This window comes from Myotis myotis, unplaced genomic scaffold, assembly GCF_014108235.1.
Source record: "Myotis myotis isolate mMyoMyo1 unplaced genomic scaffold, mMyoMyo1.p scaffold_m19_p_9, whole genome shotgun sequence".
Lineage (NCBI taxonomy): Eukaryota > Metazoa > Chordata > Mammalia > Chiroptera > Vespertilionidae > Myotis > Myotis myotis.
This window is the reverse complement of record NW_023416401.1, coordinates 88,305,236-88,329,863: the sequence shown is the minus strand read 5'-3', so window position 1 is coordinate 88,329,863 and position 24,628 is coordinate 88,305,236. Positions and strand designations below refer to the sequence as shown.

General features: G+C 44.1%; 1 protein-coding gene across 12 annotated transcripts in view; it reads left to right on the top strand.

Annotated features, from left to right (window-relative positions):
• The window catches only part of LOC118662733 (putative serine/threonine-protein phosphatase 4 regulatory subunit 1-like), an 82,249-nt gene extending 58,424 nt beyond the window's left edge, over nucleotides 1–23,825 (top strand). For 4 of the 12 annotated variants that reach the window (XM_036321491.1, XM_036321494.1, XM_036321489.1 and 1 more), the window contains 14 exons: nucleotides 2,686–2,793; nucleotides 3,589–3,654; nucleotides 5,764–5,922; nucleotides 6,419–6,603; nucleotides 7,655–8,097; nucleotides 10,020–10,213; nucleotides 13,318–13,413; nucleotides 14,239–14,424; nucleotides 14,663–14,824; nucleotides 15,656–15,756; nucleotides 17,903–18,023; nucleotides 18,807–18,941; nucleotides 21,961–22,102; nucleotides 22,800–23,825. In XM_036321491.1, coding sequence (XP_036177384.1) covers nucleotides 2,686–2,793; nucleotides 3,589–3,654; nucleotides 5,764–5,922; nucleotides 6,419–6,603; nucleotides 7,655–8,097; nucleotides 10,020–10,213; nucleotides 13,318–13,413; nucleotides 14,239–14,424; nucleotides 14,663–14,824; nucleotides 15,656–15,756; nucleotides 17,903–18,023; nucleotides 18,807–18,941; nucleotides 21,961–22,102; nucleotides 22,800–22,957 — 2,256 coding nt within the window. In that variant the 3' untranslated portion in view covers nucleotides 22,958–23,825. Of the gene's footprint in view, nucleotides 1–2,685; nucleotides 2,794–3,588; nucleotides 3,655–5,763; nucleotides 5,923–6,418; nucleotides 6,604–7,654; nucleotides 8,098–10,019; nucleotides 10,214–13,317; nucleotides 13,414–14,238; nucleotides 14,425–14,662; nucleotides 14,825–15,655; nucleotides 15,757–17,226; nucleotides 17,836–17,902; nucleotides 18,024–18,806; nucleotides 18,942–20,988; nucleotides 21,392–21,960; nucleotides 22,103–22,799 lie in introns of those variants that run through there. The other 8 variants (XM_036321495.1, XM_036321490.1, XR_004969862.1 and 5 more) reach the window with 7 other exon arrangements.
• The last annotated feature ends 803 nt before the right edge of the window (nucleotides 23,826–24,628 follow it).

Here is a 24,628-nt window from a genome sequence, read left to right as displayed (position 1 = left end):
CTTTCCTCCTCTGCTCTTTTTTTTTTTCATGTATACTATAACATATATATTACATTATGAACCTGATATCATGGTATCATAATTTCGGATTTAAACAATTATATCTTTTGAAGAAATTACAAAAAGAGAAAAAATGTATAGCCTTTTATCCTCACATTTTTATCATTTTTTGTGCTTTTTCTTCCTTTTCTGGATCTGAGTTTCCATCTGGTGTCATTTCCTTTTGGCCTAAAGAACTTCTTCGAGTACTTTTTTAAGTTTGTTTGGCTGATGATAATAAATCTTGTTTTTACCAGAAAATGTCTTAATTTTGCCTTCATTTTTGAATGATAGTTGTACTGGATATAGAATTCTGGGCTGGCAGGTTGTTTTTGTTTTTTCTTGCAGAACTTTACAGACCTCCTGTTGTTTTCTAGAGAAGTCAGCTCCCATCCACACTGTTCTCCTACATTTAAAGTGTCCTTTTTCTCTGGTTGCTCTTGAGATTTTTCTCTCTTTTTTTGCAAAGTGAATGCTTATCCTGCTTTGTGTGCGTTGATGCCTTCACCTAATTTGGGACGTTTTTGATTCAAGTACATTTTTTCTGTGCCTTTTTTCTGTTTGTCCTTTCAGTCTGGGGCTTAGATTATACCAAGTTGGGGTGCTTAATATCATTCTATAGGTCTTTGTGGGTCTCTTTTTTCCCCCTATCATTTTTCTCTCTGATGTTCAGATTTCATCATTTTTATCAACCTATCTTTAAATTCAGTGACTCTTTTTGTCCTGTGCAGTCTGCTGGTAGGTCCATCTATTACATTTTTTATATCAGTTTGTTGTGCTTTCCAGCTCTAGAATTTCCATTTTGACCTTTTTTATAGTTTCTAATTCTCTGTGATATAGAGATTCCCTATATTTTCTTTCTTGTGCATGTGTGTTCCTTTTACGTGTTGAACATATTTATAATAGCTCCTTTTAAATCCTTACCTGGTGGTTGAGACACTGGGATCATCTTAGTGTTGATAATGTAAAGTTCCCATTAACTGCTTTAAAAAAATTATGAATCACTTTTTACTATCAATACATAGGAAGTTATTTTTAATTGAACACTAAACAGTATAAATGACACACTGCAGGGGCTCTGGATTCCCTTTTATTTCTCCAAGGTGGTTTTTTATGTAGTAAGCAGTTACCTTGTCTGATCTCCAGCTCCCAACTGTCTCCTCTGAGCAGCACTAAACTCTCTGCTCAGTTTGTTTAGTTTCTTGCTGCTGCTTTTTTGCCGGTTCCTCTGGGAACTACATGTGTAGTTTAGTAGTCAGCCACAGAACTTACTTGCAGATCTTTCCCATTGCAGTTCACCTTTAAATGGTAGCCTCCCCTCCATTTTCTGCCTTTTGGTTGCTTTCCAGTGGTTTTTTTTTTTTTTTTTTTTTTTTAATGTTTTTTTTCTTTCTTTATGGTTCTGTAATTGTTATCTGCAAAAATTTTATGTCTGACCAACCTACTGTGTTATTACCAGAAGTCTTGATTTTTTTTCTAGTTTTCATTTCTTTGATTAATTTTCCTATCTTTTCATTCATTATGGCCTTGTTTTCATTTTAGTCCTTGTGTGTTTTTACAATAGCTGTTTTCAAGTCCTTTTCATGTCGGCTAGTTCTAACATCTGGTCTTCGTTGGGTTTGTTTCTACTAACTGATATTTATCATGAATATGGGTCACATTTCCCCATTGTTTCTCATGTCTATGAATCTTTTATTGCCTATAGTATGTTCTTGATGAAACATTGTAGAAATCTGGATTCTGTTATTTTTCTCTGAAGAGTGTTAACTTTATTCTAGCAAACAGTTTAGATTCTGTTCCCCCTGCAGCATTCAGCAGCTGAAACTACTTAGTTCCTTTTGCCTTCAGGCTACTGCTTTTCTTTGTGAATCTGACCATCTCCCCTGTGCCTGCACAGAATAGAGTAGGATTTAATCACAGATTTGGGGGGCTTTCCCTTTCTTAGTTCTCTCATTCCTTCTTCCCAAGATTTCAAACCTCATGTGTCAGCTGCTTTGGCAACCTCGGTCTCTGTTCTCTGACTTATTAAACCAGTTATACTGTAGCTTTTGCTTGAGGTCCAGCTACTCTGCATAGCTATGCAGAATGAGGATGCCCCAGGCAAAAAAAAGCAACAGCAATGCACATCTTACCCAGGATGGTTCCCTTCTCTCAGGGGTCTGCTCTCCTTTAGTTTCCACCAACATTTGATCACTCTCCAGTGCCTACAGGTCACTTTTGTACTGTGTCCAGCTACTACTGTATGTCCCTCCTCACCACTGTTTGGTTTTGGTCACATTACTTAACATCTTTGAGTGTTAATTTCCTCATTTGAAAAAATGAGGCTAAATAATACCTTGTCATAGGGCTTGGGGAAGGTAAAACGAGTTATTGCACATAAATTGTTCACTTTTGTGTTGGGAACACAGTGGGTCCCTCTGATGGTAACCCTTGAGCTTTAGACAAACTCTTATCTGAGTAAAACTTGAGAGATATTTAGCCTTTTATTAATCATAGAACTTGACGGAACCCAAAAGAAGGTGTTTTCTGTTTTAACTTCTTGGTTATTTTGGTAATATTTTGAATACTAGCTTTTGGAACCTAAGTCGTGATGTGCAACACATAAGCTTTGGTATTTCAAGTGACTGATTTTCTTATTTTTTATAGATCATCTGCAAACTGGCTTCAGTGCTGAGCAAGAGCACAGTGGAACGCCTGCTGCTCCCTCGATTCTGTGAATTATGTGGTGATGGGAAGCTCTTTCAAGTTCGAAAGGTGAGCACATATTAGTTTCAAAACTTGAAAAATTCAAAACGTTAAAAAATTCAAAATCCATGCTTGTAAAGTTTCTGGACTTCCTCAGTAGACATGGTCTGGAAGGAAAACATGGCCAGTGTGAACTGTGTGAGGAAAACATCTGAACAGCGTTGCCAGTTTTTACTGCAATTAGGGAATGCAGAGCGCCGGGGGATGAGATTGTGTCTGAGTACGCCTGTTGTTCGCCTGTTGTTCTCAGGAGCAGGGAAGTGTGAGGGGACCTTGCTGACAGTGACCCAATGCCTTTGCCTCGGCGAGCAGAGCCTTTCATTTTCTTGGGTGACTTGCCCTACCTTCCAACTCCTATCCTACCCCGCCCTCTTCCCTTTTCTTCGCTTGTCACTTGGTTGTCAAATTCTTCCTTTTGAAGGCCAATGCTCCCCTCACTGCACAGCCTCATCTTCCCTCTGGTCTCTCCTCATGACTCATCAACAAGAAGATCGGTCTCATTTGGTCTTATTTACCATGCGGAGAATATGAAGGGTCTCTTTTGCTCTCTCCTAACCAAATGCATTATGTATTGAGATCAATTAGGAGCCAGAAAGTGCTAGAATTTGGTACTCTGTTGTAAATCTTCAGTTTCCAATGCATCGTAGGCACCTGGGCGGTGCTATGTGGGCGATGGGCTTAGTGAGTGCTTGTTAGCTGCCTCACTAGAGGAGTAATTGCTCTCAAGGTCCCTGCATGTTAGTCTGCACAATTTGTTAAAACAAAAAAGATGAGAATAATGGGTATGCCTTTTGCCTTTTTAAGGTATGTGCTACAAATTTTGGTGATATTTGTCACGCCGTTGGACAAGAAGCAACTGAGAAATTTTTGGTACGTGAAGTTTTGCCAATTGTAATTGCTGATGCACTTGTTAAGGCACTTTTAAAATCCATCATAGTTTTGTGTCTATGAGTCTTTTTCTTTGGAATGGCAGCTTAATTTTGCATTCATCAATTTCAAAATTCTTGACTTCTGAAGCTAATGTTTTTCATAAGCACAAGGCAGCTGGTCTGTGGAACAGAGTGGAAGCACCCCTTCCTCCTTCCTGTGGGCCTCTTCTGTTCCTCCTCCCTGCTCTTTCTCGAATGTTGCTCTACCACGTCACTCCTCGGCTTCAAAACCCATGAGATTGTTTCTTGGTTTCCATGGTAACATCCAGACCCTTCTTGGCCTTTCAGGTCCCTTTACAAGTAGCTTTCCTGCCTTACCTCCAGTCACCTTCCTCAGGCCTGAACACTGCCCTGGCCTGGGTGCTGCTCCCCCTGGGCCACGCATCTGAGTCATGGGGAGGGCAGGAACGGGGAGGACCCAAGGGTTCATATTTTTTATAAATTCCCTCACGATTCTGAGACACAGTGGGGTAAAGCGCCACTTCATGAGCCAGCCAATGACTCTTCTGCTTGTTACTGCCCCTCTTCCAGCATCGTTCCTACCTGGTGGGACCCTGCTCCCACGGCAGACGGCAGACCCAGCTTGAATATGCATATGTCTCAGTCAGGTCCTTTCTGACCTAGACTCACCTGCCCCCCCCTGTGTCAGAGAGTTCATTCCTCCCTTTTCAGCACCCCCAGGACAATGAGTTCCGAGGACTTGTGTGTTCCTCTCCACACCCATTCTGGTCTGGCTGGTTCGGGATCTTCACCCTATCACGTTCGCCCTTCTTGCTTCCAGGTGCCTGCCTAGGCCCTGGCCCCTGGAGAATGCTGCGCAGCACATGCTTGCCTCTGTATTTGACAGGATATACTAACTAAGAGCTGAAACTTAATCTCAGAAAGTATAATCTTTAAATTGATTTGTAAATTTAAGTTCAGAAGCTCATTTTATTTTATTTAAAGTATAAGCCATGTCTCCCTGGCCAGTGTGGCTCAGTTGGTTGTGTGTCATCCCATACATTCAATTCCCCTGGGAGATCAGGACATATGCCCAGGTTGTGGGTTTGGTCCCTGGTTGGAGTGTGTATGGAAGGCAACGGATCAGTATTTCTCACATCAATGTTTCTCTCCCTCTCCCTCTCCCTTCCCCTCTCTCTAAAATAAATAAGAACACATTTAAAAAAGTATAAGCCATGCCAACATAGTTCTGACCCCAAAATAATTCTTAGTGGGCTGTCGCTTTGAGTCCATAGGGAGTGTTGCCCTGCACTTGGTGTGTGTGAGGGAAGCAGCGCACTCCTCTTCCAGAGGCGGGTGTTTCTGGGCTCGCTTATGCACGTTGTGGAGCTTTTTGCGGATTGTTTTATGTTGAGATATTAAAAACAAATCGTATTTTTAGACAAGATCGGCACGTTCAGGATGGTATGGCTATAGACCAAAGCCTTATTTTTAAAGGCAAAATTTTAAAAGAGGATATAATCATGACCTTCATACAGATATAAAATGAAGATGTGTCAGTGGTTTTATTAAACTCATGTGTTGATGAGGGAACCAGTAAGATACGACAAGTGGTTTCATGGAAAAGTTAAAGTGCCACACATGGCCAGACCCTGGAACCCTGAAGTGACCTTACAAACTGGTCGTATCCAGGGAGGTAAGGTTTGCATGTCTCTGGACAGTTTTTAACAATTTATCTTCTATCACTAAATACCTCAGTCAGAGACCATGTGCCTGGATGGGTGAGCTTGTTGGGATAGCCACTGAATTTCAAAGTCGTTCCTAGTATTTCTTTATAATCACATATCGAAGATCACTTGTTCTGCCTCTAGGGTTTTTTCCTCCATTACCTTGTTAAATTTAACAAGTCCTTTACTGGAATTAAGAGGTAAAGGAAATGTTGCTTTATTCTGCTTGTCATAATTTCTATTGGTTTCAAATGATTCCTTTTACATTAGTATATATTTCATTTTTCTTTGTCATTAATTTATGGATATGCCTTAGCTGCATCAATAAAACAGGCTCTCTGGGTAACCAGATTTGAGTAGCATGATTTTATTTGCTTTGGTAGATCCCAAAGTTCTTTGAGCTCTGCTCAGATAATGTGTGGGGGATGCGAAAGGCCTGTGCGGAGTGCTTCATGGCGGTGTCCTACAACACATCCCCCGCGGTGCGCAGAGCCCAGCTGTCCCCGCTCTTCATCCGCCTGGTCAGCGACCCCTGTCGATGGGTAAGCATGGGCCTTGTCTTGGCATCTGGACTTGTGACTTTTCAGTCATTGATTGTCACATTTAGACCTTGTGAGGCTTAGGGCACCTGATATCTCAAAAGTTTTGGTGATGTTAAGAAAGTGCTCCCTCTGTCACATTATATTGAACAAATCTCATAGAAATGAGAACTGAGAAGGGAAAGAGCAGAACTGTGAATTGTTACTTCTGTTCTGAGCTTAACTATGCTGCAATGATTAAGAAGGTCTGTTCAGATGCTTTATAAAGTCCAGAATTATTTGATGTGGGATTAATTGCCTGGAAGGTTAAAAACTACATGATAGTGCCAAATTTTTCCTTATTTTCTGTTGCAAATTGTTTGTTTGGAATTTAAGGAAAGCAGTAAATCCGCTCAGGCATACTTTGGCAGACAGTGAGTGGCCTGGTGATCTGCCCCCGCTCAGCCTGAAGTCAGACCTCTCAAGTGCCACATTCATGCGCTGTTCTTTCTGGTTTCAGGTACGCCAGGCTGCCTTTCAGTCCCTGGGCCCCTTCATTTCCACCTTTGCAAACCCCTCCAGGGCTGGCCTCTATATTCGAGAGGATGGCACCTTGAGCATCAGGTCATCAGCTCAGAGTGCGGGGTCCAGCTTCATGTGCAGGTCAGCTGGTGCCCGCAACTGTGTTGATGCCACCTCAGCCTGGTAAGCTCCAACCCAATAATTACTAGGATCCCGCTTCACCTTAAGCGTCCACCTAAAATTCTAGCAATTATCTCCTCTGGAGTTTCAGTAACAGTGACCTTCTGGGCAAGATGGAATATTAGAGCTTTAATTATGTAAAGAAGGAAAAAGTAATTGCAATAATGGTTTTGAAACATGACTACTGGGTTATAAATAATGAAGCTACTGTGTCTCCTAAATTTAGATAAAATATTCATTGAGAGCAGTGATTAAATAACCTATAAAGAAAATTTTCTCTTACTTTTTGATTAATGAAGTTCTTTGGATAATGTACATGGGAAAAATGTACTTTTGTGCCATAGAATATTACATGCCCATAACGGTGAGATTCCTGACCCACTATCAGTAGACTCTATACTGTTTTTCTAGTAAATTCTAGTGATTGATCTTGGATTTGTTAAATGTCTTTTCTCCAAGGATGGTGGGTGCATACTAACAAATCATTGGAGGTAATAACAGGAGTCTCTCCATTGGTAACATTACACGGAGTGTGAGAGCAGGTAGTTCACATCCCAGTACCCATTCTTTGTGAGATGGGTCACCCTCCTCCACCAAGACTCAAGGAGTCCCTGTTGTAAGGCCTGGGGCAGGGCTTCCTCATCTAGACTTTCCAGTGGTTAACCACCAGCCAGCACTTGCCCACTTCAGCCCGGTTCATTTTCTCATGCCTGCCCCCTGGTGGAGGTCCTAAGAAGCAGTGAGCGCAGGTCTTGCTTCTGAAGGTGTGCCAGCAGAAGCTGGGCTCTTCCCCACCGGCGTATACGCGTAGTGGAGGGATTGGCTGCGATTGCATGTGGCATTTTCAGTGAACATCATTCTTGCAGTGGGGCAGAGGGGACTGCTTGGACATCTCATCCTCTTGTGACACTGTTATCTTCTGGGAGACACAGCAGGCTGGGCGGCCAGGTCAGGAGGAGGACCGGGCTTGTGAGCATGTGGATCCTGTGTTTGCCTACTTCACTTTCAATCTATTACTTGGTGCTAAAAGTTTGCCTTCCTCAATTTAACCCAGTTCAACACAGCCAGGGCAGATAGAGCCACATCCGCCCATGGGAGGCCCATCAGGGGGCACCAGTGGTTTCCTGCACGTCAAGAGCTCCTGTGATGGCCCGATGGAAAACCCAATGGAGGACTCCGGCCTGACTGGAGCTGAGGTGACCAGTGCCTTCTCGAAGCTCCCTGATATTAACAACCTCCCCATCAGCAGTCACCCTGCACCTGATTCCTGGGCCTGCCCAGGGAGTCCTGAGGATGCATTCGGTAATTTCCTTTATTGGCGAACTCCTCTCCCTGACATAAGCCAGGACTTGGAGTTGCTTCTGAGTGCAGCTGGGCCGCAGGAAGAAGGCCGCTGTAGATCTGAGCCTGTGTGTGGCAGCTATGTGGCCAGGAGTGAGATTCAGAAAGTCCTCGACAGTTTGCAGGAGCACATGATGAACGATCCAGATGTTCAAGGTCAGTGTTGTCCACAGTGAAAGGGGAGACGGCTGGCGCATTTCTGGGGTGTGCGTCACATGGGCCTGTGTCTTGTTGCATTGTGCATGTACTTATCTTTGGTGACATTGTACACACATCTCACTACAGCCAGAACCTCAGCATCTCCCTGCAGGTAGCCGCAGGGGTCCTGCCTCCTTGCAAGCAGCGTGCAGGTCTGACGTCAGTTCTAACAGGAGCGAGAGCTCTTGGGCATATCTGTAGCAGTGGGGATTTTATTAGCTCCTCGGCCACTTTTACATCCTTTGCTGTGTTATAATGCCTTCTAGTTATGAACAGTTATGGCTGCTGCTCCTCTTGGGGCGTTAACTCAGTCCTTAGCTAAACTTTGAGGTCTGTCTCAGCAAGGAAAAGGACAGCTTCTTCTTTGGGGTATTTTTCATTTTATGACTAGTACTCCCACTGAGCGTCGAATCAGGGAGCCAGGCCCTGCAATCCATATCCATTATCACGCCTCTTCTTTCTTGAAACATTGCTATATTTGTATTCTTCCCTGAGTTGGGGAAATTGGAAAAAAACAACACTTGCTGCTGTTGCCGGGCAAAGATTTGTGACGCTTTCGGGAAAGGAAATGTGAAAATCCAGTTAGCCCTATGATTATTCTTTGTCTTTAAATTGATAAAGGAAATTAAGTCAGTGTTTGCTAAAGGAATGAGCACATGTTACATATCACTTCTAATAGCCGTAGACAGAAGTCTGCATTTGGAAAACGTATTTCTAAAACTCCATTAAACTCCGTGCTGGGACCTGGCTGGGTGCTGGGGCAGCAGTGAGGACACTTGAGGCCCTCATGGTCAGGTGGAAGGGACTGTAAACAACCTCCTTCCATGGCAGGGGCTGGGCCAGGAATTTAGGGCAGGAAGCTGGTTATTCTTGGGGACAGAGGAAATGTCTGGGAGGAGACCTTGCAGAGCAGTTGACATTTAACAAGGGCTTTAAAGGGCGGCTAGGAATCCACCATACAGAGAAGCTGAGTGATGAGTCTCTAGGTTCCTTCAGGTCCCTGGAATTATTTTGTAAAATCTTACATGTACATGCATACTTAATTTCTTTATAAAAAGGACCCATAAGCTGCTTTAGTGCGCAGAGGGATCTGTGACCCCCAAAAATTGAGAAATAAGCGGCACCTTAGGTATTTGTAATTGGAGATGTGGCTCGGGCCATGGGGAGGGCCTGGTGGGTGGCACTAAGGAGGTGGGTCCTTGTTCTGGGCACGGCAGGGAGCCAGCTACATGCTCTAAGCATTTTAATGAATCTTGGGGTCTGTTGAATTTAACCAGTAGAAAACAGAATGCAGGAAGTCTTGTGTGTGCATGTTTTGTGACATGGAAACAATTGTGTTTACAGAAAGGTATGTGGATATGTCATCTTGACTGTTATGGGACCTCAGACAGTCATGCTGTGGACAGAAAGCATGAGCCGAGCAGGGTGAGCAGGACCTTGACTCGCGTGTGGGCACATAGCCGGATGGATCCTGCACGTGTGTGCGCTTGTGTGCACCTGTGTATGTGTGGCGGGGACGGCAACCACCCTGCTTTATAAATGAGGGTGCAGAACCCCCCTCCCTGAGTCAGTGGGCCTCTCAGACATCGGCATTCAGTAACATTGTATTGTCTTCCTGTGAAAGACGATGGAGTCGAGCTCTGATTTCCCAATTGAGGCACTTCAGGTTCAGATTTGATGCTGTGTGTGTGGCTGACATTTAGTTGGAGTCGTTAAGGTTAATGGTGGTAAACATCACAGCCTGACTGAGTGCTCATTCTGGGACCCCAGAGCATGGTTATTGTAGGGACAGATGTGGGGAAAGTGAGTGCATGTGTGGTGTGCCCACATCCACAAATCAGATAAAGTTGCTGAAATTCTCAAAACTTCTCTCCTTGCAGCTCAAGTTCAGGTGCTATCAGCTGCACTGAGGGCCACACAGCTGGACTCTGTGAGTGAGCCCGAGCACCCGCTGGCAGACAGTCTGAGTGCAGTGTCCCTTTCAGATCCCAGGCCGGCCTCTGACAGCTGGCTGGCTCCGTCGGCCTCATCCCTGCAGAGTGAGCCCTCTGTGGCCAGGATATTACCAAGCACAGTAAGTCTCTGGCCTCTCCCTCAGCCACTGAGGATGTGACAGAAATCTCAAAGCTGCTGTCTCTCTTATTAGTAGGTCCTGGTGGAGATGATAAATGGCAGGTTTAATTTTATTCTTAAGGTCATCTTTTGGATAACTAGACAACCAATCAATCAGGTGATTGATAACCCTGACTCTCCTCCACAGAGACAAGGTGGGGGACCAAAAGGACCTTCCCTCTTCTCCAAAGATGATGAGACCTGCTTCTTGGGGGAGGGGTTAACCAGATCATGGCTCTGTTTCACTGCCCACCAGCGGTTAGATGTTTGAGTAGGAGTGGAAAGTGAATTCCTACAGCCTCTCTAGGTTGAAGTTGACAGAGGCCTTAGAAGTTGATCACAGCCTTCAACCCTCACCTTAGAGACACTCTCTCAACACACAGTCACTCCTGCAGTGGCACCAGCATGCTGTGTCTGCTGGAGAGGTTTGGGTGAGCCCACAGACCCCACCTCTCTTCCCTGTAGTCTGGAACCAGCCCTGCGAGACAACTCCCATCCTGGGAGAGTGCCTCGTTTCTTAGTTCCATCTCTCCAGAAGCTTCCTAGCTGCTTTTGGTGGGAGGCTCCAGTACCTCCCTAATTCCCACTAAACTTACACTTGGACCACCTAGAACTGGGGTCCTTCACAGGTCAGGTAAGACTAAAGAACTAAAATTAGGGAGGGGCCCATGATCAGTGTCATGGGCACGTTGGCACCTTCTCATTTTCATGCGCCTTAATGGAGGCCGGAGGCCAGAATACCAGTTGTTTCTCATTTCACATAGTTTGTAACTTGATTTTAGCGATTCTACTAACGTATCACCTCCCTTACCCACTAGGCCTGCTCCAGTAAAAGCAAGACAATAGACAAATTTAAATAGCTTAAATATAAAATGTTTAAGAGTTTTGTTAAGGTTACCCCTGATTAGTAAGAAATAAGGTGATATCCTATTTTGCTGGTTTGTTTAGAAAAACAGGCAAGAAAACTCATGTTACCCTTATTGAAATCAGATGTGTTAGGTAGATAGGAACGTGTGGTCCTGTTTGCCTTGGTGGGACTGTGACAGTCTTCAGGCTTCCCTGTCATATATGGAAGTGCACAAAAGAAAAAAGAACCAGTTCCTTACCCTGGCCGGTGTTGCTCAGTTGTCAGAGTGTTGGCCCCACACTGAAGGGCCTTGGGTTCAATTTCTGGTCAAGGGTATGTACCTGGGTTGTGGGTACACTTCCTGCCCAGGTCAGGGCATGTGGGGAGGCAACCAGTTGATGTGTCTCTTTCACATCAATGTTTCTTTTTCTCCTTTTTCCTCCTTCCCTCTTCCCCCTTCCTCCCTCCTTCCTCCCTTTTACTCTCTGAAAAAGCAATGGAAAAAATATCCTTAGGTGAGGATTAACAACAAAAAAAGGAATTTGTTCCTCCATGTTGGCCCTTTTGTGAGGAGGGTTTTAAAGGGCCCCTGTCTTTGGTCCTTGGTTTGTGATGTGGAACATCAGGAGTCTTGAATTTGCAGGTTGACTCTTAGGTTCCAGTGGGATCTGTCAGGATGTTTCCAGTTGTAAAATAAGGAAAAGGAAGTGAAAAATGCAAAAAGCTTACCCAGTCAGGGCTGTGTTCTTTCGAACAGTGAACTGGAGAGGAGCTGAGGCTGGGGGCTGGCACCTCAGCTCCAAAACTTGACCTTATTCCACGTGTCCACTCTGCCACCTTGGCTCGCCAACTTAGTCCCCAAATGCCCAGTGGGAGGAGGGGCCTCCTTTTTCTGACCTGTCACTTGACTGTGAGGCGGTTTTCCTGGGGAAATGACCTCTCAGCACCTCTGGGGGCTGCCTGGACTTGTGGTGGTTACGGAAACCTAAGCTTGGCTCCTGAAATAAGTACCGTACTTACAATTCCAAATGAAGACTTTGGAATAAAATTAATTCCTGAAAGAAGAAAAATGATTTATTATTTATTAATCTATGTGAATTTATTAAGTTGGAGAAATTGAGGTCTTAGGTTATCATACCAAAGTGTTTCTGTTTTATCACGCCCTTTATTAAATAAGCAGTATATTTCAGTGGAGACCTTGGGGATTGAAGGTTCTGGTAGCGTGTCTCAGCCAACAAAGCGTCTATCGGTATATTAATCGACTCTCCTGGATCATATATTGAGCTGATTTGTCAAAACCTATTAAGCTGGCAGGCAGGGTGACATTTCCATGCAAGAAGGGAACCCATGTTATGGTTGGAGCAGAAGGTCAGGCCCATCTCAGTTAACGTTAGTCAATGATCAGAGACCAATATGTCACCATTGAATGTTCTTGCACATCTTAATTGTTAACCTAATGTAAGGGTTCACCAGTGTTTGTACATGTGAAAATCCAGAACAGCTCTCCGAGTACACGCTCCTCATCAGTCACATTTTCACTCAGATTAAATGAGGCTACCCAGTGCCTCTCCATCCTCTCAGGCCCAGCACCGACGCACTCTCCAGTTCCTGGGCAGTGCTGGATGTGTGTGCTTCACCGTTTCCTGAAAACCTCGCCCCGCTTTCAGGAGTGGTCCATGACTTAAATGTGCAATTGTTCCTTAAGGGCTGTGGGTAACCACACTGGAGGTCCTGGGGCTTGAAGAATGATAAACACAGCCTCCAGTTGGTGCATGCTAGTGTTAGCCTGTCTTCTGTAAGGGCCTCAAGCAGTTTTGTTTTTTAAAAATATATTTTTATTGATTTCAGAGTAGAAGGGAGAGGGAAAAGAGATAGAAACATCAGTGATGAGAGAGCATCATTGATTGGCTTCCTCCTGCATGCCCCACACTGGAGATGGAGTCCACAACCCAGGCATGTGCCCTGACTGGGAATCGAACTGTGACCTCCTGGTTCATAGGTCAACACTCAACTACCAAGCCACACTGGCCTACCCAACATCATATAGAACTATGCAAATGTATTTTTTTTAACACCTGAGAGAGAGCTTGACCTAAAGGGAAGCTCTGGTCTTGGTTTGCATAAGTCATTCCTGCCATTGAAAGAGGGTTCCTTGAAGCGGGCAGTAGGGCAGCTTCCTCCACAGGGCCAGTTGGTAACATGCCCTGTCCCTTTTGCAGAATCCAGGCGAGCCCTGCCATGGAACCCGTGACCATCTGGGGACCCAGCAGAGGCATGACCCTGTCCCACTTGAGGAGAATAAATCTAAACTACAGGTTTGTTCCTTGAAAAGAAAGCAGCTTAAAACTTTACATTTCTCCGGGAGTTAAATTTAAGAATGAACACTGGAAGCAAATATTTTTCTTCCATCAATATTCATGACATATCTTAGTTTACAATCTGTGGTGCTAATATTTCCTCTCATGTAAAAAAAATAGTAAACTCCAAAGTAGTGTTTAAAATCTTGTGAGTAATCTAGAATAGTATTTTAAAGTAAATCAAACAAAGAAAAATTTTGACATCTCTGTGCTAATATTTAATGTCTGTTTATACAAGTCATTTTGTTTCTTCGTGTGTGAAAAGTTTTTGATGGCTTTTTTTTATCAAACTGTGTTTGGCTTTGTTCTGTCTTGTGGATTGGCTTCTTGTGCCATGTGAGTTCTCTTAAATGCTTCTAATTTTTGTATCCCACTGCCCTTTACAGAGATAAAGGTAAGTGGGCGCTGTCTCATGAAGGCAGTATTCCATCAGTTGGAAAGAAGTAGTAATGATTGAGTATAGGGGCTCAGGCCCAATGTGCTGGGGGCAGTTATAAGAAAAGATAGTTTCTGTTCTCAAGAGCCATGTGCACCAGACAAACCAACATTCACTGTTCTTTATGACATCAAACATTGGCTGAGTTTAGCAAAGGTGAGTGTGGACATTAACTTCAGTCCAAGTAGAAAACTGAGAACAAGAAGTTCACCAACTTGAAGCTTCAGGAAGGCCTCTTGCGTTTTCTGATTTTCTGTTTTTACCTTCAAGTTCCAAACTCCTTGCTTTTCGTGTCTTCTCTTTCTTTCCAGCAAGCATGATGGTTTCCTTTCTCTCCTGTTTCCCAGGATATTATTCCTCAGCCCCTATTGGATGAGTATGTGTCGATGACCGACCCAGCTCGAGCCCAGACTGTCGATAGCGACATAGCCAAGCACTGTGCATACAGCCTCCCAGGGGTGGCGCTTACGCTGGGCAGGCAGAATTGGCACTGCCTGAAGGATACATATGCAACGCTCGCTTCAGACGTGAAGGTAAGAGTTGCCCGGGAGCACAAGTGAGTCATCTGACGAGGAAGAGGCGGGAAGCTGCAGCTGGGCTCACGGCCTGAATTTACATGGTCGTGGCTGCCACATTTACAGATCTCGGAGGAAAGAAAGCTTTAAGTGGCCAACACCTGGCAGCATCAGTTTTACTCCAGAAATAGCCCTCACCTTTTGGTAACGTGGCGCTCTGCTTGCTTTCTGTGGCTTCTGTCTGCTGTGCACCCAGTGGAAGGTACGTCGGACCCTGGCCTTCTCCATCCATGAGCTGGCTGTGATTCTCGGGGATCAGTTAACAGCTGCTGACCTGGTACCCATCTTCAATGGATTTTTAAAAGACCTGGACGAAGTACGAATAGGAGTTCTTAAACACCTGTATGATTTCCTAAAGGTAGGAAGAAGGATTAAAGAAACACAAAACAAACCTCCCCTCTTCAAAACAGTTTTTTAAACCCTGCATGTGTAGAGTACCAGAGGAAAAACAACAGCACAGGTGTCGGGGTTTTCAGTTCAAACATCCTGTCCAAAATCTTACAGTGGGTGTTCTTTCAGTGATGGGTAGGTGTTTTTATAGCTCTCCTCCTAGCTCCCTGCACCTCAGAGGTCCAGTTCTGCGAGGGGTGTGGACAGGTAGGCCAGCGTGCTCCCTGAGTCAGTGGGGGTCTTGCCCAGCTCTAAGCCTGGCTGGAATCAAGCTCACTCTGCATGCAGGGCTTTTCTGCAAGACGTTGCTGCTTCCCTGCTTTTTCCCCCCTAAAGGAATGATGAGTGCAAAAATAAGAATTTAAAATGGCCCAGAGAAACGAATTACTTTCATCCCCGAGATGAGTTGCCTGGAAGGACTTTGGTGCCCAGCTTAGGGTTTCCTGTGGCACAGGAGCCAGCGAGCAGGGCCCACTCCCGGGAAGCAGCCATGGTGCTACTTCATGAACACACACAGATGGGGCTCCTCGAGGCAGGAGTCCTGCAGGAGTAAGAGCTAGGAGTACTGAGGACACCCAGGTCATGCAGGAGCCCAGGGAGAAGGCTGGAGGCACTCAGGGCTGCATGGCGTCTGTTCACAGCAGCGTCCACACAGCCCCACTGGGTGGTCCAGGCAGCAGGGGAAGGCACAGTTCTTGCTGGTGACAAGCGTATAATCTGAAGTAAAATAAAACAGTATATGTGGGCTCATGTTGAGAGATTATATATTTTTATTTATATATACATTTTTAAAAAATAGTTGCTTCATGAAGACAAGAGGAGAGAATATCTTTATCAGCTTCAAGAATTTGTAGTGACCGATAACAGCAGGAATTGGAGGTTTCGATATGAACTAGCAGAGTAAGTAAAACCTGTGTGGGGCTATGAGAAGGCAATTAGATGGAATAAGTCTTCATTTTCCTACCTTGTAATTGATTTCTAAACTAGCAGTAATAGTGTTCTTTGGGATAAAGAGATTATGTTTTTATTAAGGGATAAACCAAACTCCAAAGCTCTAAGTTACAAATACCTCTGTCTCCGGGGAGACATTCATTTTCAGATGAAGACAGGGCCCGAGTCACTTTGGAATTAAAGTGTTCTGCTGTTCTATAAAGCAATTTATTCGAACCAAATAAAAGATGAATCACCCACTCTTCAGTATTTTCCTATTAATCGGAGCAGTTTTTTGCCAGCGCTTTCTTGAACATTCTGAGTGTAGCCCTCTCTGCAGGGCACAGTGTGGTTTAGGCACTTCAGCTTCCAAAGAACATGACGCTGCAGTGAGAGATATGAAAAGGTCTAGCGCAGATGAGACGATTATTAAATAAAACTGTCCCCCAAGGTGGCTCAGATCTGTACCTCATTTTGTGTGTGAAGGAGTTATTTAATTCCGTCTGTGCTGGCGAAGGGAAAGGGAAAGGTTTTAGCGATTCTAATAGAGTGAAAGCATCACTTTAAATAATTCTCCTTCCCGAGGTGCATAATGTGATTTCCGCAGTATCGAGTGGATTTGTTTGTGGTGGTGGTTGTTTGAGTTTTAGTTTTCACCTTGTCGAGATTTATTTCAGTATCTTTAGTTTTCATTTTCCTTCCTCTCAACTAGAAATCTCTCAAATAATTATCTTCCCTGTAGAAACCCATCAAGCTTTTGCAGCTATTCAGGATATGATTTGGCCGATGCCGGGGGCAAACTGAAAGATTTTCTCTTTGCTGTGATCTTTAATCATTATGCTTAATTTGAGCGATTGAGGTTTTAGTCATTATGCTATGTTCCCGGCCTATGTTCTAAGAGAACAGAGACAAAAATAGGCCCAAGTTTTTCATGAAAGCATTGTGCCCTCTAGCGGCAGTGTGCGGAAACTCCGCCAGGTCCGTCTGGGGGCGGGCTGACCGGCTTTCCAGGGCTGGGGCTGGGGCTGGGAACTGGGTGGGGGCCGGAGAAGGGGGCGCGGCTGGGGATGGGGACGGGCTGGCGTGCTTCCCGGGGACGGGGACGGGGTCAGGGGACCGAGGATGGGCTGACCTGCTTCCCGGGGCTGGGTACCGGGGCCAGGGGACCCGGACCCGGACAAGACCGGTTTGGGGATGGAGCTGAGGTGTGGTGTGGCTCGGCTAGCATGGCCAGACACCATTATCTCTTGAGCGCTGTCTCCCATATCTGCCTTGGTTATTGAAGCCAAAGCCACTGATAAGAATTCTGTGCTTCTGTGCCCATGATACTGGTATCATTTTCCTGAAAATAGTGCTTTTTGATATGAAAATATTCACCAGCACTCCTGGCTTCTGGTTCTGACTTCCTTCAATCTCTTTTTCATTTCCTTTTGTTGCCAGTGTGGAAATAATGCCATTTATTTTCATAACCTTCTCCCCATCCCCGTGTGGAAAACAGTGAGAGCTCTGCAGTAGATTTCCCCACCAGCCCGAGGATGAATTCCCCCCTTCGAGTAAATCGCTGTTATTTCTCTCCAAGCGGACCGGCTGCGTTTGAAAAGCTCTGCAGAGCCGGAGCCGGCCAGCAAAAACAGAAATTTAATGTGCAGCTCCAGGATCACTGTGGAGGCAGTGAAATCTCATCAGAGTGTTCCTTCGTCTGTTGATCTTTGGGAATTTCAGTGTTCTGGCTATTTTTAGGTTATCTGATTTTTAAAGTTTTATGTGCTTTCCAACTGATAACCTAAAATTGAAATAGTAAATCCCTATTCATAAATTTCTCAACCCCTGTTTTACCAACTGTAATTTATGTCCTTTTTATTTGATTTGTTTGTGTGTGTGAGATGAGGAATTCAGGTTTTTCCCCACTGTTCTTTGCGTGGCCATTTCACTCAGTGCTCTGCGTTCGGCATTTCCTTCACCGGAAGACTCCCTCGGTCTTCATTGCCCTTCCTCCCAGAATGGCTGTTTTTTGGGTTTTTTTTTTTTTAATGTATAAGATGAAGTAAGAATAAAAAGAAAGAAATAAGATGAGGTTTTGCCTCCCAAAACAATTTCTTTTTCTTTTAAATTTCAGGCAGCTGATACTAATTTTGGAACTCTATAATCCCAATGAGGTTTATGATTATTTAATGCATATTGCCTTAAAGCTGTGTGCAGATAAAGTTTCCGAAGTGCGGTGGATCTCCTTCAGACTAGTAAGGAATCATGGCTTTTTCTGTTTATGATTTTTGGAAATACTAATATGTATGTTTCTTCCATTTTTAACTCCTTTATTTTTTTTCTGGGCTTAATTTGTCAGTTTACCTGTGAAACCAGCTTTTATATTTTAGAATTAGGAACTGTATGATAGTTTTATCAGTTTGTAAGATAGCCTTTTTGTTAAGCTGTAAGTTTCAGGGATGGAAATTGTGGGTAAGTCATTTTATAAATGAAACCCTTTAAATAGTGGCTTAGTGTTTCTTTTAAACCCGGGTTTGGTTTAATCTACAGCATGAATTTATAGAAAAGTAATTAGTAAACAAAGTAGATCCTATTTGATATGGGTTTACACCAGCTGAAGACTGGGGTAAAGGGGGAGAATCTCATTGGAAAATATTATTGATTTACTAATGGTATTAAAATTTCATAAAAATGACATGTTCTGAAAGGTAATGATTTAGCTATTAGGCAAGGGTACATTTTCTCAAGTTTGGAATTTTAAGATTAATAATGTATTTTTTCAATGCCAGTCCCTTGTTAAATTTTATTTTAACGAAGGGCTTTATGTGTGTGTGTGTCTGTGTATTTCTATATATTTAAACATCTTTTATCCGCTGTGTTCTAATGATTACTATAACAAAAATTACTTTCTCCCATGCTTATAAATTTATTTTAAAGATGGAAGGGTACATAAAAATGTCTAGTTTCCATTTAAAGTAGTATTCATAATTCAAATAGATGGCAGTATTTTATATTTGCTCTTCTGATTTTTTTCACAGGTTGTGGCAATTCTGCAGAAATTCTATTCAAACAGTGAAAGTGCTTTGGGGGTAAATTTCATCAATGAACTCATCCTAAGGTTCCGGCACTGTTCGAAGTGGGTTGGAAGGCAAGCTTTCGCTTTCATTTGCCAGGTGAGCCTGGCCTGGGGGGAATTGCCCTGGGCACACAGTTGCCATGTGTTGCTATCAGGTGCCCCAGACGAAGAATCCAGGCCTGAACTTGGGGATCAGTGGACCAAACCCCCTTATCTCACAGCAGATTGGAACCAGCCCAGTCAGGCACAGTGACTCAGGGTTTCCCAACCTGGACATGTACTTGTCTTGTAGATATTGATTGAGCACCTACTATTTGCCAGACATGCTCTTGATGCTGGAGACAAGCTCCTGTCCTCCCAGCACCTTCCATCGTGAGGTGAGGGCCAGACCCAGAGCTCTGCTCCTGCCATGTCCAGTCCAGGGCTGTGTGCATCTCTGCCCTCACCGTGGCCAGCTGCCTTGGAAGGAAGGGGGGTAGTGAAGGACAGAGCAGCAGGTTAGGGCAGAGACTATTTAATATTGTTTGTGTGAAGTTCATGTCAGCCTGTCCAGCTCCTCAACTCCCCCTCTCTGCTTAGCCTCTTGGACATGAGGGTGTGATTCACGTTTGGCTGGGGCAGGTGGCTGCCGTTTCTTGAACGCCTCTGTGTGCCAGGTGTCTAATCCTCAGGAATAAGATCTACTGTGTGTTGAGTTTGGTACATCCATTTAAGACCGATTTTTAGATGAAGCAGTTGAAGCCCAGAGAGGGTAAGTAACTCGCTCAAGATCACACAGGAAGTATTTTCAGCTAACGTGTTATTTTAAAAGTCTTAACCTTTCTTTATGCACATTTTCGAGCATGTATGAAGGTAGAGGGACTAGTGCAGTGATGGCGAACCTATGACACGCGTGTCAGAGGTGACACGCGAACTCATTTTTTTGGTTGATTTTTCTTTGTTAAATGGTATTTAAATATATAAAGTAAATATCAAAAATATAAGTCTTTGTTTTACTATGGTTGCAAATATCAAAAAATTTCTATATGTGACATGGCACCAGAGTTAAGTTAGGGTTTTTCAAAATGCTGACACGCCGAGCTCAAAAGGTTCGCCATCACTGGACTATGTAATGAATCTTGGGAACCCGCCACCCAGCTTTGTCAGCAATACAGGAAAACCATGATTGGACTCCACCTGACCTCAGGCCCCAAAGCCCCCTTCTTGCCCTCCTGACTTCTCCCACTGAAGGACTCACCAGGGCCCCTGTTGGGCTGGAGGGGCATCATAGGGGTACTTTGGCCATCACTTTGAGAAATGCCAAATTCATAGGCTTGTAAAGAAGTTGGAGCTCCAAATCATTTTTGGAGAAAGGGTGAATGAGGTATTTTTGCTTTTATCTTTAAACTCGTGACCCAGTGCATGGATTTGTGCACATTGAAAGGGAATTAATTAGAAGGTGGCCGGCGGGGTGGGACTGGGTGAGACAGGCTGGACACGCCCTGGAGCCAACCTCCCGTGGCCCCTCCCCGGTGTCTGCGGAGTCAGCGGGGTCTCTCCGGCCAGTGGGGTCCCTCAGCATGGCCTGGCCTGTGGGGATCAGGCTGAATCCAGCTCTCCAACATCCCCCGAGGGGTCCTAATGTGCGAGAGGGCACTCTGCAAAGTTGCTGTTGTACAGGGTGTGGAACACAAACACCAGTGCGCAGTGAACCAGATTCGGGGCCGATGGTGCCCCAGCAGCAACATAGCCCACGGCCGAAGGTGGAGTCACGCAGCCCTGTGAGGAACTGGGCTCCCTCCTCTCTGGTTTTGGGGTGCGTCACCCAAGAACCGCTGCTGCCAAGTCACTGCAGCTTGGCAGCTCCTGCATTGAGTGTCTGCCCCCTGGTGGTCAGTGCACGTCATAGCAACCAGTCGGACAGGCGGAGAGACACTTAGCATGTTAACCTTTTATATACATAGATTCTTCATCTCAGATTTAGAAACTGCATGATGAAACAAAGTAAAAGATGCCAAAACAATTTTGTTCAAGAACAAATTTTTTTTGCACTTTCATTAAATTCATCATTAAACATTTAGAAAACCCACAGTAATAGCAGCACAAGGAAGGGGTTCAGCCAAGACGCCTTGCTAAGGGTCATGTTGATTATTACTAAATTTCAGCCCCAGGGAGAGAGCACCATCTGGAGGTTGAGGGCCGACTTAGAGCCAAACCACCAGCTGGAAGCCTTGGGCCAAGCAGCCTCTCTGCATCGCCTTTGCACCGGTGAAATGGGGGAGCAGCTTCCGTGCCTGCCTCCTGGTGTGGTCCCGAGGCTTTGATGAGCCGCTGCTTCTGAGTCACCGTGCATGTGCCAGCACCTGGAGGACACTCAGTACGTGGTAGCTGCTGCAGTTCCCAGCAGTGGGAAGATCTGTAGGAGACAGATCTATAGATTCCGCACATCTGGTTTGGAATCTCCACCCTGCTGCTGCTTGCTGGTCACTACCACATTGGACCAGAATGTCCTCATCTATAAAACTAGGCCGCCAGGGCTGGCTGTGAGAATTAAACGCGCGAACACTGGTAAGACTTCTTAGGTGGAGAAGCAGGGAGCAGATGCTGGTGGTGGTACAGGAGCCTTGTTTACAGAAGCCAGGTACTGGATGGGGTCGGTGGTCTGGCTGTCACTTGACAGGCTTGGCCCCTGCCCTCAGCGCTTGGGCTCCAGTGAGTGATGGAGGTGAGGACTCTTCACCCTTACTGGTGGTCACTGTGCTAGCCTCTGCAAGAAGGATCTGCCATCCCCACCACCTTGCCATTGTACAGATGAGAAAATGGCCCGGGAAGGTGAAGCAAGGCCACAAAGGCAGTAAATGACCAAGTCAGGTTTTGAACCTGGACCTGACTGACTCAAAGCCTTTGCTTTCTCCTCCAGATATTGTACCACTTGTACCTCCGTGCTTGGTGAGGAGTTACAAAATGTTAACTGTGTTTCTGACCAGATCAGTGGTTGAGAGTTTTAAGTTAAGACACACATGCCCCTCAGACCCACAGGTTCTGAAACTGCTTCTTTGGGATTACAGAAGTGGGTGTTTTGAGGAGAACCGTGCTGATCACCATTGAAATGTCAGTTCTTTATCTTTTCATCGCAGGCCGTGGTGAGTGAGGAGTGTATCCCTGTGGACCAGTTTGTTGAACACCTACTCCCCAGCCTTCTAAGCCTTGCCTCAGACCCTGTGCCCAATGTCAGGGTGCTGCTCGCCAAAGCTCTGAGGCAGACACTCTTGGACAAGGGTACGTGCACCCGCTTTCTGAGCTTATACATCTTAAACTCGATCAGGTAGCAATGAGGTTTCCTCTCTAGGAAATCGTGGCAAGTCATGTGATAGCACACTTCCGATTTATGATATAAGTTAATACATTCACTTTCATGTATATTTTATGTTATTCACAAAAGGACTGAGGAAATCAACGTGGTTCAGTTTTTACATTTAATCAACATGCTAAAATGCAAAATATTACATAATCTAGAAAGGAAGGAAACTGCAAATTTTGAGTTGTGATATACAGATTATGAAAGGTAGCAAATTTAAGCCTGAACTACAGTTAGGTTTTAACGGTCTGGTCTTGTAGTCAGTAAGAAAAAATATATTGCTCAGCCTGGTCAGTTATTTTCACCTGAACAGGACTTAGTGTAAGATAGGGGCCTTGGATAGTTCACTTCTACTGGAGGGAAGAAAAAATAATAGTGAAAGTTTTTTAGTTATAATTTTCTAAATATGCCTACCAATTCTTAGGAGCATATCTTTAAAATTTAGTATATAATCTTTGATTAAAGCAATTTGATCACTTTAAAGGACTTATTTATATGATAATTCTTTGAAAAATGATGTATTGTCCTAAGATTTGGTTTAAGAACCCCCAAAGTAGAAGATGTTTTAGAACACAATTCATGGCACACGTGATTCAAACTCATGGTTTCTCTCTCTAGCGTACTTTAGAAATGCCGGCCACCCTCATCTTGAACTCGTTGAAGAGACCATCTTAGCTTTGCAGTCAGACCGGGACCAAGATGTCTCCTTTTTTGCCACGCTGGAGCCAAAGCGGGGGAATCTTGTGGACACTACCATGCTAGAGAAACAGAACTGAGCTCTGGGATCGCTCACAACCGCTCCTTCTGTACTTGGGGCACATCTCTTATGTAATCAGACCTGCTGAGGGAGGGAAACTTCTGAAACTCTGACACCACACAGTCAAATGACCCCTTTCCCACATGCAGTCATGGGACTGCACCTGGGACCGGTCTGTGCCATGCTTCTGCGCCCCACCTACCTGATCCAGGGTCTGAAAGGTTCTAGAACCAGGTGGTTAACTGGGTGTGGGGGCCTCCACAGCCTCAGGTTACTTGTAAGCAGTTGTTTTCTCTATGATAGACTATATTATTTAAAGCCTCCCCAAATAAAGTAGTTTATTAGAAGTTTTTCAGTCTTTAAAGACTTGCACATTTGGCTGCCTTATGCTTTCCTATAAAATGTAGTTTATGGTATTATATTTTATTTTTAACTGAAATACTATACATATGTAAATAACTCTTGACAGGAAGAAAAGATATTAATGTAACATTAGCCTCCTATCATTGAAGAAAACAAATACATCATTTAAATTTATGCTCTACTTTGAGTTGTGGCAAATATAGCCCAATTTGTTTACTTTTGAAAAATGTGATAGTGAAAGAAATCTACTAAAGGATGATTTGTGGCAGGCAATCTTTTGTATGTTTGTTATAAACTTCTGTTTGGAACTTTTTTTCATCCCCTCCCCTTCTTGCAGGACTGTAGCCATAAAGCAATGTGTTGGTCTTTGATAGAGGCATGTTGCAGAAGGAATTCATTTTTAGGTGGATATAGTATTATATGCTTAAGAACTCAGGAAGGAAATTGGTCATTGAGATGCATGGACATTGCCTTTATACTTAATGCTTTAGAATCTTAACAAAAAAAAAATAGGAAACCAGTTCTGATCAGTCCATATACTTGCCCACAAATGCCAGTGGTTTGGGGTGTTAAATGATGATACTCTAATACTTTCAACAATAAAGATAAATTTAAAAAAATAAAAAATTATGATACTCTTCAAATTGATCTAAGTATACAGAACTTAGATTTCATGCTTTTACAATTTGAACCAAGAAAGATGCTCTAGAATTTAAATAGGTTTTCTTATTAGTAATTCAAGGTTCTATAAACATTAAATTAAATAATGTATGCTCATGTTACTGTGTTTCCATGTGTATCTTCTCAAAGGTGGGCATAAGGGAAGGAAGGGGCTGCCAGAGAGGTCCAAGGGCAGCTGCCAAGGGCACATCAGCTGTGTCCATGCTTCCCTTGGAGCTGTCTTTTCTTTGTTTTAAATAAAATATCTGGAACCACATATTGAATTTCCAGGTGTCCAGGATCCTCTCCCCTTCCCCAGTTCCATGGAGCTGCTGCTTTGAACAGAAGGGGAGGCATTTCTGGCACCAAAGAAAACAGGATGCACTTGTGGGAGTCTCAAAGTGTAACCGGGGTTGCGTTTTGGCAACTTCAGCAAAAAGTGGGTTAATAAATCAGAGGCTACATATTAAGAAAAACAAATAACTTCATTTTGTGTTCAATTCTTGCCTACAGTAAGTAGATGGAGGTAGTGTTTTGCTTCAGTAACAAGCGATTTTTTTTTATTGCCTAGAAATTGAGATTGCTATGTTGTTCAAATTTGTTGATATAGAAGCCAGAGTAGAATTATTCAAGTGGAATCTTGTATTCTGTGAAGAGCTTAATTTTC